The 14,370-nt window shown below is 46.7% G+C and overlaps 1 protein-coding gene across 4 annotated transcripts in view; it reads left to right on the plus strand.

The window, feature by feature from the left end:
* PLD1 (phospholipase D1) overlaps positions 1-14,370 on the plus strand; it is a 64,582-nt gene that overhangs the window by 35,814 nt on the left and 14,398 nt on the right. For 3 of the 4 annotated variants that reach the window (XM_063167320.1, XM_063167318.1, XM_063167319.1), the window contains exons 13-20: positions 818-928; positions 2,151-2,363; positions 3,823-4,039; positions 4,961-5,074; positions 7,049-7,177; positions 7,457-7,575; positions 7,741-7,854; positions 13,726-13,836. In XM_063167320.1, coding sequence (XP_063023390.1) covers positions 818-928; positions 2,151-2,363; positions 3,823-4,039; positions 4,961-5,074; positions 7,049-7,177; positions 7,457-7,575; positions 7,741-7,854; positions 13,726-13,836 — 1,128 coding nt within the window. The remainder of the gene's footprint in view (positions 1-817; positions 929-2,150; positions 2,364-3,822; positions 4,040-4,960; positions 5,075-7,048; positions 7,178-7,456; positions 7,576-7,740; positions 7,855-13,725; positions 13,837-14,370) is intronic. The other variant, XM_063167321.1, reaches the window with a different exon arrangement.

Consider the following 14,370-nt stretch of genomic DNA (forward strand, 5'->3'; position numbering starts at 1 on the left):
CCACAATTTGGAGATTGCCTTAGCTCTTAGTAGCAGCTTTAAGGGAATAGAAATTCAACAGGTTGTGGAAAGTTTAGGTTCCAAGTTTAAGCTGGCAAACTCTAGTGCAGGCTTTTAATCCATGCTAATTTATGGGAAGTGGAGGTGTCCCAGTGTGTGACCAGTATTTGCCAAGGTTTGGGAAGCACTTGGCACATTTGAAAGTGCTTTAACAAAAGGTTTTAGAAACCCTGCCATGGATACAATGCTGGTCACAAAAAGCACCATGTTTTTAGCGCTGCTCAGTGTGTTCCAGGAGCTTGTTCAGCTCTACCAGCAGAAAGAACGTCTTTACTGGTGTTGAGTTGGTGACACCCCCTTCAGGAGGGGGATGTCTGTGTCACCTCACTCGTCATGTCATCCTGCAGGGACATTGAACTGAGGGCAGCCCTCGGGGCAACACGAAGCAGCAGAACACTGAACTTTAGTGGATGATCATGATTGTAGTGAATCGTGCTTGCAAAATCTATCTCACAGGGTGTGTAAAAGGAGCTGCTGTAGGGATGACCTGTGGATGGGCCTTGGCATAGCTCAGACAAAACAGCAAAACCCACACAAACCCAGGTACTGAGCCCTTCTCAGAAAGCTGGAGAGCTTTCCCAAGGTTATCCCAGGCTGTGGGGGTCCCCATGGAGCATCTGGAAGAACATAAGAACAAAGAACCTCAATCAGCATTTCCATCAGCAAACACAACACATTGCCTCTAGCTTTTCCTCCCTTTGCAAGCAGACACTATTGATGTGCCTGTATTCAATGTGTTCTTTTTTATTTCTGACAGCAACAAGGAGTGAGAATTTTTGTTATGCTGTACAAAGAGGTGGAGCTTGCCCTGGGGATCAACAGTGAGTACAGCAAGCGGACGCTCATGCACCTCCATCCAAACATCAAGGTAATTACACAGGGCTGTGTGGATGGTGTTGCATTCTGTTGTTCTTGATGGCTGGTGCTGACCCCGGTGGATTTGGGTGGGAACTGCAAGTTCAGGAGTGTTTCCTACCATTGCAGTGTGTCTGACAAGGTACACCCATATAGTGATGCCACATCTGGCAATTTCATTTCTTTAGGTTCTAATGGAACATAAAATTGTTTCGTTTAGATTTCCAAAGCAACTGTTTGCCTTAATTCACAAGAAGTGTTCTTCATGTGACAAGTTAATGGGGTTACATCAAATGGAAAATTACAAATTGAGAGTGTTGTCTCATTTCAGCATTTCTGCTCAAATGTGAATGATCAGAGTCAACACTGGGCATTAATGTTCCCATCACAGAAGAGCAGCATTGCACTGTACTGTGCTGTTACACTGCTCTTATGGCACCAAGCAGAAAATCAGTTGTGGCAGACAAACCAGTAGATAAGGCTAGATCCAGTCTCTTAGAGACACATACACCTTAATGAGCAGAAAGGTACTTATTATGCCAGAATAATTGATTTATTTTCACTTGATCAATTGTCACAGGGAAGGGAAGCATCTGTTCATCATCTTTGTAGCGAAACTGGACAATACACATGAGCTGTGTCACAGGTTTTGGGAGCAGCCAGGTGAAACTTGGTAGCTTTTTCTCCAGGAGACTGATCTAGTGGCTCTAACATCATAAACAAAACCCTGAGCTTAGATACAGAAATTAGGGTTCCATAGATACTTGTCAAAAAGAAATTCCTAAACAAATGCCAAACAACTTGATTTTAAGTGGGGGGAAAAACCACCCAACTTCTCATTTCTCTTGTGTGGTGGCAACAACCAAAGAAGTGACTCAGATCCCCAATATGTTGTTTTCTTTCAGAGCAGGCTCTGTGTTTGAAAGCTCAGCTCTTACAGCTCAACTGAAGCAGTTTCTTTGACTATGGTCCTCTTATGGAGCTGTTGTAAGGGTGACCTATCCCAGCATCAGTAATCATTGCTGCTTGGGATTCCTGCATCCTGGGGAAACACCTGCCTGCCATATGCTATGGGGAAAATGAGTAGCTTCTGCTAATTAAGCAGTGAATACATCCAGTAACAACTCCAGCATTTCCCCATCACCCCAAACAGCCCAAAAAGTCTGCCCAGCTCTCTGCCTGGAAGGATTTAAATTTGACAGCGACGCTGAGCTCAAGTTCTGATTTCCTCACAGGTGATGAGGCACCCAGACCACGTATCCTCCTCCGTGTACCTGTGGGCCCACCACGAGAAGCTGGTGATCGTGGACCAGTCTGTGGCATTCGTGGGTGGCATTGACCTGGCCTACGGGCGCTGGGACGACGACGAGCACCGCCTGACCGACGTGGGCAGCGTCAAACGCGCCTCCACCGCCGCCACCAAGTCACTGTCCACCGCCAACCTGGCTGTAAGTGGGTGCTGTGCTGGTGGGGAATGCAAACTGCCCCAGGGGGCAGGGGGTAGGAACCATGACAGCACCAGCACACACATGCAGCAGCTCAGCAGTGAAGACACAGGAGGGTGCAGGCATGGAGTTCCAACGTGCTTTAATGTAGGGCTATGCTGAAGGAGTCCAGCGGCCAAAGACAAAGGAGGGTCCAGGGTATAAAGAGACAAAGACAAAGGAGGGTCCAGGGTATAAAGAGACAAAGACAAAGGAGGGTCCAGGAAAAGAAGGGATGGAGAAGAGCATCATGGATGCAATGGTCTGAGGGCTCAGGATTGGTACACAGGGAAGGGACCCATAGAAAATGCCAGGGTGAATTTGCGGGCTTACCCAAACCAATGGGAAAACAGGGAAGGAAGAACTTACCAAATATTAACATACAAGGGTAAAAGGGTTAGGGAAGGCCAATGGGCCAGTGGGGAAGACAGAACTGGGATAAATTAACACTGAGATAAATTAACATAGTGCTGCATCGCATCATGGGAGAAGCCTCTTTCCTCACCCTATCCTATGGGGAATGCCTGGAGCCTATGTGCATCTCTCCAGGGTATTGTTGTTGTCTTCTCCTCAGTAAATTCCTGGGCCTGCACAAGCAGCGTCCAGCTTGTGGCCACGGTCAGCCATGGCAGGTCTGGGGAGGGGTGAATGGGCTGTGTCCTCTTCTGAGCATGGAGTTGGGTTTTGGAGCTTTAATGACAAGTGGTGAGAGGAAGGATCTAAGCATCAAATGATTCTTTTGGTCTAGCTGCTGAGAAGCCCTTGCTAAGGCACAGATATGAGAGCTGGGTTTCCACTGGAGCTTGGAACAATAGCCACAATTTGAAGTCTGTGTTCTTAAAATCATAGAATCTTAGAATGGTTTGGGTTGGAAGGGACCTTAAAGATAATTTTGTTCCTACCTCCATCATGGGCAGGGACACCTTCCACTAGATCAGGTTGCTCCATGTCCTCTCCAATCTGGCCTTGAACACGTCCAGGGATGGAGCATCCACAACTTCTCTGAGCAACCTCTCTTTTCTTACTCTTAGAAATGCAGAGTAAGGACTTAGAGAGTGCTCTGAAATGTTTGTTGTTTGAGCCCTCAGCAGCTGCCTTGTTTGCTGAGCTTTCTGCTAACCTGGATCTGTATGCAACCACATGTCTCTAAAAATTTGAGAGGTCTAGGTTGATGAGAATTTCAAGGGGAGTAATAATCCAGAGTAAATTTATCGATCTAAATGCTGATAATATTACTAGGCTTTCCTGGTAAGTGCCTCCTCAGTACAGACTCTCCCCAGAAAGCAAGCCTAGTTCCCACTGAAGTGTGTCTGTCAAGAGCAAAATTTGGCTCGTGGTTGTTTCTGAGCTCTGATCTGCACGAGAATCTGTAAAGGGGAACCTCTCCATACCTGACCTGCAGCCATGTCTGGTGTCTTTTCAGGCTGCAGCAGAGTCGACTGAACGTGTCCCACTGCAGCCTCAAGGTCTGGCCCCAGAGAGCCACTTGTTTGAGAGAAATGCTGATGATGCCCTAGACACATCAAAGATGAAAGGAATAGGAAAACCCAGAAAGTTTTCAAGGTTCAGCATTTACAAGCACCTGCACAAGCACGGCATGCACCACTCTGACAGCGTCAGCAGCATCGACAGTGAGTCAAGTGAGTGATGCTCAGCTAAATAATGTATATAAAGGATGTGTGGAGGTGGTGGTGGGTGTTTGTGCACGTGCACATGATTTCTAGGGCAATGTGTTCTTTGTATGGAAGGAGAGTTGACAAGTTACCTAACTATCAGAATAATAGCTGTGTGTAGCCAACATGTAAATTTGTGTCACTGCAAAATAGAGAAGAAAGGTTTTATGTGGTTTTTTTCTTATTTAGCTAATTAGCAATTTTCATGAGCCATCAGATGATGTGATACAATGTATGTGATTCTTAATGTTTGTATTGTTGAGAAAAGTGTTTGTTCCTGCAAGAGAGAATTGAATCTTTCATTTCTCAACTTGGATTTATTATAACAAGCAAATAATTTCTGAATGGGATTATCCCCTCTCACAGACTAGTGTTAAAAGCTAGGTTTTAAATAAGTTCACATAAATGGAAATATTCCAAATTTACCCACTTACTAGAGAGGAAAGTCTGTTCAACAGTGGAATATTTAAATGCAGCTTTTAATTCCCAACATTAAAGATAACTTCAGTGCAAAATTACAAGGATCAGCTTGGCAATTGTTCCAGAATGAAATCCTTCCTGAAAGTCCTTGGCTCCTGAAGATGGGGGAACTTACTGGAATTTCCATCCCTCCCTGCTGGTCTTTCTCTTGCCTCTGGCTCCTCATGGGGGTCTTGGTTGCAGTCAGCTCAGGACACTGCCGTGCCTTTGTACTTCATGACATCTGTTTGGGTTAAAACCAGCTGGGTCCTGAATTAGGTCCTTTGCCTGGCAGCCACTTGCAGTTGCAGCAAACTGATGTCTGGTTTGAGTTCCTGTCAGCCAGGTGTCTTCAGACAGGAGCAGGCACCATGGTGCAGAGGTGGACGTGTGTTTGTGCCATGAATAGAGCATCTTGACTCTCTGCAGGTTACTCTGCCCCCACTAGGAGCCAGCCGAATCTAATCCAGAGTTTAAGGCCCCATCTGAAAATGTTCCATCACCACAGTGAATCCAAACAGGGGCTCGCTGAGCCTCGCGAGGGTAAGTGGAGGAAGGCAGAGCTGTGGACTCCTTCAGGCTTTAGCTGCTGATGTTCTTGCATTGTAACTATGGTAAGAGTGAGGCTGGGTGCCAGGATCAGCCTTTGCTGCTTGTTGTTCTCCCAGCATCCTTACCCCGCCTCTGTGGGCATCCTGGCAGAAGAGCCTTCTCCAGAATCTACAAATAAATAAGAATTAAAAACCCCAAAACAACAAAACAATCCAAAATCAAACAAATGAGCAAACAAAAGATTTGCAATAAAGACAGCAGGGAACAGTTGCAGAAATAGTTCTGATTCTGGTATGTGATGATTTCAGCAGCTCTCATCCTGTAAAGGAAAGATCTGTTACTGGAACTGGGAAGTTCTGTATTGGATATTTTTAAAGTAAGCCTCATGCAGGAAGACATGCAAACAGAGAGAGGAAGCAGCAGAGTGGCTGCTGCCAGTCCCGTGTTTGGACAAAGACTTGGGTCCCCTCTTTGTCTCCTAATTAAAAGCAAGGAAAGCACACTCAGTTGAGACAGGAGTTGGGTGGTTGTGAGCACTGAGCTGTTCCCATCTCTGGACTGGTGTTTAAGGGCCTATCCCAGTGTGGTACCCTTCCAAGATGCCTTTGGGTGCAGGAATGGAGTGAGGAGCAGTTCTTCAGCAACATCCTCTTACAAACACCTTCCTCTAAGGCATTAACTGCCAATTAGAGAATATTGGTTACAAAGTAGAGGCAGGCAACAAAGCATTTCCATGTCTGTGTGGAGACAATGTGCAGTCTCCCCCGTGGCCATTCATGCTCACTCATGAGTCACTGTGCAGTCATCAGAGCTTGTGTTGGCCTGCATCCCACACATTGCCATTCCACCCAGGCCTGTGGAGTCAGTGATTCCCCAGCTCCACCTGGACTCTCACTAGAGGTTGGAGCTTCCCAAGGCAGCTGTGGTGCAGACCTGCTGCATGGCATTTCTGGCATGGCTTGGCTCAGCTCGGCTTGGCAGGGTCACAGCAGTGCTGGCAGGGCTTGCTTTGTGTCCCCTGGTCTTGTGCTGCTGCCAGTGTGTGTTTTGTTGACTGTTTAAAGTTGGTTTTTCTGTGTACTGAGGGATTTTGTGGTTACCTGGTGGTGTGGTTGGGTTAGGAGGAAGTTTCTGCTCATGGCATTGATGTATAATTATTGCATTAATATTTGGTGTCATGGATGAAGGCTGCTCTCACAGTCAGGAAATAACACCAGGTAACTGTTTATGGTCTAGGCCAACATTTTTGGATTTTTTAAGAGCCTGGAAGAAGAGTTCACTGCACTTAAATATGTGCTCTGGAAAAGGGATCCTGTTAGGAGGGAATATCCCTGCATACAATATTTCAGACTGTTCTCAGTCAACACTAATTTGGAATTCAGGATCTATTTGTTCAACATGTGAAATTGTATCACGAATGACACTGCTATTTGGAAAAAACAAAATTATACTAAGAAAACCCACAATACTTCATGAGGGAACATGAACATCTCATTCTAGATAATAAATACTACTTCTATTAGAGGAGATGCACCCTGCTAGAGAGGCAAAATAATAAACTCTCTAGCAGAGGAGATAGAATTAGTTCACTATTAATGTAAAATATATGAAGTAGATGATATACATGATTTGCCATATGGGAATATTTAGGTGTTATTGAACTGGGAAAGGCAAATGGTTATAGGATGATGTCGTCCAAGATAAAATTCAGCATCTGCTTTTCATTTCCATAACAGACTCCTATTTATAACCTCTTCTGATTATACAAGAAATACTAAAATAGGGAAGAAAAAATGCTGACATATATCCCTTGAAAGTAACAGGAGGACTAGGGAGAAACCAGCTTCAGCTGCTTGGGACTGGCAGGTCCCAGCAGTGCTGTTCCATGGCTGTGGGTCTCTCACTGCTGTGTGCAATGGATGGCCATGACTTTGGAGCATGCTTTTGTTTTGTTTGCCTGCACAGATAAAGGATCCATCCGTAGCCTGAAGACAGGTGTTGGAGAGCTGCTTGGGGAAACCAGGTTCTGGCACGGAAAAGACTATTGCAACTTTGTCTTTAAAGACTGGGTTCAACTCGACAAGCCTTTTGCTGGTGAGTGGGAGTCTTTGCATTCCCCAAAGTTCCTTCTGTACCTTTTTGGTCTTAGATCTTATTTTTTCCTGCCTCCAAGCCAGAGGTAACAAGGCTGGTTTGGTTTGGTTGCTAAGAAAAAGCAGCAAAACTCCCTTTGAGGGAGTTCCCTTTGAGGGAAGTCATCCGCCCTGGGGGTGCTTGGTGCCAGAAACCTCAGTGTGAGGAGGGGGATGCTGTGCTTTTCCACACTCATGTCCTTTGTCTGAGGAAGCTGAGCCATGCTCCCCTGTCCCCCAGACTTCATTGACAGGTACACCACGCCCAGGATGCCCTGGCACGACATCTCCTCCGTGGTGCACGGCCGAGCCGCGCGCGACGTCGCCCGGCACTTCATCCAGCGCTGGAACTTCACCAAGGTGGGTGTCCCCTCACTGCTGGGGGCACGGAGGTAAGCACAGCCTTGCCTCATCCCCCTGCAGGCATCTCTTTTATTTCCTTGTGTTGTTTGGTATGTTGCTAGCATTTTTTCTTTATCTGTTGCAAGCATTTTTTCTTTATCTGTTTCTTTCCCCCCTGTGCAGATTATGAAACCCAAATACCGGTCCCTGTCCTACCCATTCCTGTTGCCAAAATCTCAGCAAACTGCTCATGAGTTGAAGTATCAGGTGCCTGAGGCTGTTCCTGCCACAGTCCAGGTGGGTGTTGGTCTCCTGCTCACATACTCCTTAGAGGGCTTGTTCTGCATCCTCCCATGAAGTTTGAATGCCTGACAGACCCTCTGCAGAACTTGAATTATAAGAGCAAAACTCTTGTCTAATTCAACTCACAGATTAGGTGATCAGATCCTCAAATGTAGTAAAATAAGGCAACACTTTTAGTAGAGAGGCATTAATTTATATCTCCACCTTTGAGGTAAGGGGACTAAAGTGTCTGCAAGTGGTGGGAACACTGTGACTTTGCACAGCTGTGTGGTTTAATGGTTTGTTTTCTGCTGCTCTTCTTCTTACACCTAACATTTGAGCTTTATGATTCAGGAAGGCCTTATGGGTTGAGGTTACCCAGTGAGTATTTATCTCAGATCTCAGAGCAGTCTGCCAGGCCCTGGCGCCTCGCTCAGACGGGTAGTGGTCAGTGAGAGCCCAGCATTAAGTGGAGCCTTGGGGCTGGAGTCTTGCTTTCTGCCTTGAGCTTCATCTGCACTTTATTATGCAGCCCTACACCCCTGTGGGTCCTCTGCAGTTCCACAAATCAGCCCAGAGTCTGAATTGTGACAATCAGTCTCACAGTCAGAATTGCCAAGATACCTCTGTTTAAAAGCCCAGTTTGCTCTGTCAAGTGCACGTACTTGAATACTTGAATATTGCTGTTACCCAGCAGAAATAGGAACTTGTTGAAGAGTACAAAGTCAAAATAGTTATGCTGAAGCAGCAAAACCATTGTGTGTCTCTGTGGATGAAAGATGTATGAAGTAAGAGCAGTTAGACCAAAACCAGGAAAAATGCATGACTTTGCTCTTTGTAAGGAGTGGTCCGCCCAGATGACAGCGCTGCTTGGGGAAGCTTAGTGAAATAAGATGCTTTTTTCTGGCTTTGTGGGTTGCCAGGCATTGTCTGCTCCTCTCTGTGTGGTGTGAGAGATGGGCAGCACAGGGATCTTGTGTTGGGGTTCTGGGGTGTTTTACATCAGCCTCCAAAGCAAGACTCCCAGCTTGCTGGGAAGTAGCCCCTTCAGGCATCATCCTGTTCCCTGTGGCTGTAAATGCCTCCCTGTCTGTGTCTGACTCCAGCTTTTTGGGAAATCTTGTTCTCATGGAATTGATGGGGCTTGTGTCCCCTGAGCACACTTCAACCACAAGATAAGCCGCAACTTCTAAATCACGGGGTTTGCTGTAGCAAAAAGTTAAGCTCTGCTGATTGCAGAACTGGAAGCAGTTCCCAAAGGGGAAATTAAACTGAGAAGAACCTGGATGCAGCTTCTCTCCAGCCCAGCTGCAGAGCTGCTGGCTCAGGGCACCAGGCCGTGGGAGAGGAGGATGGAGCTCAGGCGGTGAGTGCGGAATCCGCAGGCTCCGGTGATGGGTGAGCACTTGGAAAACCAGCCTGGCCACCACATTGCTGAGGCATTGCAAAGAACTGATACATCCAGGAAATGAGGGGCTGCTCTCAGTGATGCCATAAACAGCAAAAAGAGAGCAGGTTTGTCTTGTGAATTATTCATTTGAAACCACCTTGCTCATTTCTTATTTATGCATCTGTCAAAACAGCCCTGCATGTAGACAGATAAATAAACCTAGGTTATATTAGGCTGCAGATGGGTTGTTCTGAAATGTACCAACCTTCCCAGTATGAGGGAAAACTGGTGGGGAAGAGCATTTGTAGTGCCAAGCGTGGTGGAAGCAGTGAGGGAGGCTCCTCTGCCCAGGCTGAGGAGGCTCCCTGTCTGGGTGCAGGTCTCCAGGCTGCTTCAGCTGGGTTATGATTTCTGGGTGACCTCGTCAAACTCCAAGGCAGGGATTTGCAGGCACATAGTAAAATTTGGATGGTCTCCTCTCTAATACCCACACTGGCCTGGTTTCCCTTGGTCCCACACAAGTGCCCTGAGCATCCCTGAAGTCCCACAGTGAATCCAAAAGTGACTCAGTCTCTCCTCCTGATGGAGGTTTCAGATTTGGCTGCTGTAGGAAGTGGAGATATGGGAGGACACCTGCAGCCTGGATCTGAACTCCCTCTCCTGGTTGCCTTTTTCTGGAGCTCCCAGGGGAGCATACCTGTGTGACTTCTCCTTTTCTGCAGGGACAGAAATATTAACCTCTTGCCTGTCCAGTTTATTCATTTTGGAGAAGAGGGCTCAGGTGTTTGCATCTCCTCTCAGTGGTACAATTCTGCACAGAAATAAGCAAATATCCTAAAATCTTTTACCAACTTTTTATCCAGAAAAACTACAGCAATATTCTTGTTCTCCTCAGTATTGAATCCTTTGGCTGGCCAGCAGCCAATCCCCTGTTATCTCCATTTGAGTACTGTGTAGGGATTTTATAGGCAGCAGTTAATGCCCCAAGGTAAAATCCAGCATCCCAGGACTGTCCTTGGCTGTGGGGTGATTGAGGAAAGCCTGGCTCTTGGATTTCTTGTTTCTGACCTTGTTTGCAAATCTGTCTTCAACTGTGGGCAGATCAGAGGAAGGGAAAACACAAAGGATCCTTGGGGATTGCAATGTTGCTGCAAGCCCAAACCATTGACCTGTCAGCAACAGATTCCAGCCTCATTGTACCATCTGGTTTTGCTCTCCTCTGTGAGAGGAGAGGAGTAGGAAAGCATTTCTGGGAGGATAGAGCACTGACAAGGGCTTTCCCCTGGGCAGGGAGGATGAATGCAGTGTGTGTGGGAAACACTGTGGAGGTACAGGCTGGGAAGGAGAAAAGGAGTCAGGCGTGCTCTCCCATCCTCTTTCATTTGAACTTGCAATAGGCAACATGATTTTTGCAAGAGCACATTGATTTTTGCAAGAGTCAAATAGAGATCTGCCAAAGGCACTGCCCGATTTTTTTTCCACTATTCCATCTCTCAATTTCCACTCCAGAGTTTGCAGTTATCTGCCAAAGCCAGCATTGCAAAAGATGTGATGTGGTGAGGCAACATCCCGTTCCTGATGGAAATGCAATGAAAGTTTAATGCTCTGGCAGCAGCTGACGCCCTCACCTCTTTGAAGTCTGCGTGAGAGCCCTGCTTTGCTCAGGGTTTATGCACCAGCCCTCAGCAAACATCACATTTATTACCCTTGTATCAGTTAGAGAAGTTAAAGAGATGACAAGCTATTGAGAGGCTCAGGGGAGGGGAAGGGAGAGGCTGGAACATGGAGACTCCAGCTCTGGAAGGGAGGGGCTCTGCTGGGCAGCCTGTGGCCTTTTGTCCCCATGAAATAGGTTGAGTTTGAACCAGCTAACTTTAAATACCTTGGCAGGAAAGAGAGGTGTCCAGAAGTGTGAGGTGAAACATCAGTGATAAGGGAAGGGCTGTGTGTCACATTTCCAGGTGTGGGTATGTGTGAGTGCCACAGCTTTGTCTCCATGGGATGTTGCCTTGGTGGCATTGCTGTCACAGACATCTTGTGTGAAAAATCCTTTCCTTAGGATTTTTCCTCCTGACGAGCTGAGAGGCCTCAGGAACAAAATGTAAACATTGGTTATCTGCTGCTGTGGAATGCAACAGGTGCATCTGTGATTGGTCTCATGTGGTTGTTTGTAATTAATGGCCAATCACAGTCAGCTGGCTTGGACTCTCTGAGACACAAGCCTTTGTTATCATTCTTTGCTATTCTATTCTTAGCCAGCCTTCTGATGAAATCCTTTCTTCTATTCTTTTAGTATAGTTCTAATATAATATACATCATAAAATAATAAATCAAGCCTTCTGAAACATGGAGTCAGATCCTCATCTCCTCCCTCATCCTCAGACCCCTGTGACACTGTCACACATTGCCCTGTGGCTGCAGACCTGTTAAAAACAACTTTATTTTGAGGAAGTCCTAGATGAAACACCTTATACTCATTCTGTCTCATCCAACATTTTCTGACACCTCCTCTTCCCTTTGCAGGATGGATTTGAGGTTGTACCTGATGGGAGCTTTTTGGATGGTGCTGTGCCAGCTTTTTGTGATTAGCCATGACACATTGTTGTGGGGTGAGGCAGAGGGATGGTGGCACTGTAATAGGGGCAGCCTGGGGTGTGGAGTGAGCTGGGTGCCAGTTATGTGGAGGGGTGAGGAGGAATGCAGGGAAGGGCAGGTGGATGATGGGCTGATGCACTGGGAAGTCATGGTGCTGCAAAGGGATGGTCCTGAGTGATGGCTCTGTTGTGTTAACTAGCAAAAAGAAAAATTTAAAAAAATCAGATTTTGTGCACTAGAAAGCTGCAATCTGCCACTTTCTGAAGTGCAGTTCCAGATTGCTCTGCTGCTGAGCTGCATATGGAATAATTAGCCTGCTTTCAACCCTGAAACACTGTTTTTTCTGTTCTTATTAATGCCAGTAACAGCTTATTAATGCCAGTGGTGGAATTTTGTTCAAGATCTCAGTCTGTTGTGGTGCTCAGTGTTGTTTCAGCAGTGCCCAGCTTGGGATGAGTGGGAACTCTCAGCCTTGGCTTTGTAAACAAAATGAGTGATTAAACCCCTTTGGGAATGATCAGCATGGGTTGCAGAGGTTTGTTCAGGCAAAGGGCAGCTGTTTGGCACTGCTAAAGGCTGTGACAGCCCTTGTATTCAGGTTCAACTCACTCCAACATTTGTGACCCCAACACTCAGCCGAGGACACTGCAGAGTGCACCCTCCTGTTGGCCAAGAGAGCAGCTGAGAGCTGCAGGGCCTGTTTATTACTGGGAAAAAGAGATGTGGGAGAGTTCCTGTCCAGGTGAAGGAATTTGCTCAGGAGCCATCTGCTGTTTAACAGCCATGGCAGCACCAGAGATCCTCTGGAGATGAGAGGATTGGTCTGGTGGATTCCCAAGAGACCAGGATTTTGCTGGAACTGACACACACATTTCACAGATCCCCAGCCCCTGGGTCTTGTGCTGTGTGGGACTGTCCCTGAGTTGCAGTGTAATGGTTATATTGAGATATTTTAAGGCTATTGTTTCAATGTTTTTGTCTTGACAAATGTTTAAAGAGAGAGGCTAATGGTGAGTAACTATTCTCCCAAGCACGTACTCTGCCAACACTTAATTAAAAACTACATTTCCATCTAGGAAAGCCTCCCTTGGGGTGGAGTGTGGCTGCCTCTTGACTCAAAGGGCAGGAGCAGGAGGTGCCACAGCACCTCTGGCTGGGGGGGACAGGATGCTGACTGCTGTGGGGCTTGCTCAGCCTGGCCCAGACCACAAAGGTTGTTTCTGATATTGGTTGGGCTCTCTTGCACAAAAACTGCAGGGTGGAGGGGCAGGGCATGCCCTGGCAATCCTGCAGGAATCTGCTTTAAAAGTGGATTTCCAGTAAAAACTAAGAAATAAATGTGGGCAGCTGAACAAAAAAAAATATTAAAAGTTGTATCATCACAAATAGGATGGCTTGTGCAAGAATTTGGCAGAAGAAACAAATGACCTCAAGTGCTGAGGACAAAGGCAGGGCTGCGTTATCAGACTGACTGTATGATTCTGTACAGGCTCCTTGGGGGAAAACACCCTGCCCCAGCTGGAGACCAGCTTTGGAGTGCTGGGCAGATCACTGATGGGGATGTGCACCCCTAAAGCTTGGAAATTTAGGTTCTTTTAAAAGCAGTTTATGATAAGACCTTAAGAAAGGGCAAGCATCTGGAGCTGCTCAGGTGGGAGAGCCCAGTAGTACAGAGCAGTGGAACAGGGCTCTTATGTTTTAATCAAAACATTGCCAAGCATTAATAACATTTCTGCCTGCCCTCTCTCACTATTACAAATGCACTATAAATCTTGCATTTACTACCTAATTTAGTGACAGCCTGGCTGTGCCAGGGAAGAGCCTTGGCCCTGGGATGATTCAGGTGCCATGGTGCTGTCCTGCAGGGACAGAGCTGAAGGTGTCTCTCTGCTGCTCTCCAGGTGATCCGCTCTGCCGCTGACTGGTCTGCTGGCATCAAATACCACGAGGAGTCCATCCACAAAGCCTACATCAGCGTGATAGAGAACAGCAAGCACTACATCTACATAGAGGTCAGTGCCAGGGAGGGCAGGCAGGAGGGTCCTGATGCTCTCAGCATGGCTTGCAGCCACCAGCAGGGTGATTACTTCTTGAGGTTTGATCCTCAGTTTTTAGGCATTTAGACAGATCCTGTGCCTTCAATGGTTTTCAGGCCTGACTGATGGCTGTGTACCCTGACAGCCATCTGACCATGAGGTGGAAAAAAGTGGACCTCTCCTTTATAAGGCTCTTTGGAAAATTGCCAGCAGCCTTCATGGCCTGTGCAATAGTCTCCCTGTCCCCTCTGTGTCCCTTGTGCATGCCCACGCCTCCCACTCACAGGGCAGCTCTTCATCCACACAGCCTTCAGCTGCAGCAATCTCTTGTGTCAGAGTGACACTCAGTGCTGGCTGAATGGAGATGCTTTTTCTCCTCTTTTTTTTTTTTTTCCCTTAGGCTTTTGTTAGGTTGCTCTTTACATGAACTTTCTAAGGAGTGTGATTAATAAGGACTAATTCATTCCTTGAGCAAGCATAGACACACACATCATTTAATAATAATTTTAA

Source organism: Melospiza melodia, chromosome 12, assembly GCF_035770615.1.
Source record: "Melospiza melodia melodia isolate bMelMel2 chromosome 12, bMelMel2.pri, whole genome shotgun sequence".
NCBI lineage: Eukaryota > Metazoa > Chordata > Aves > Passeriformes > Passerellidae > Melospiza > Melospiza melodia.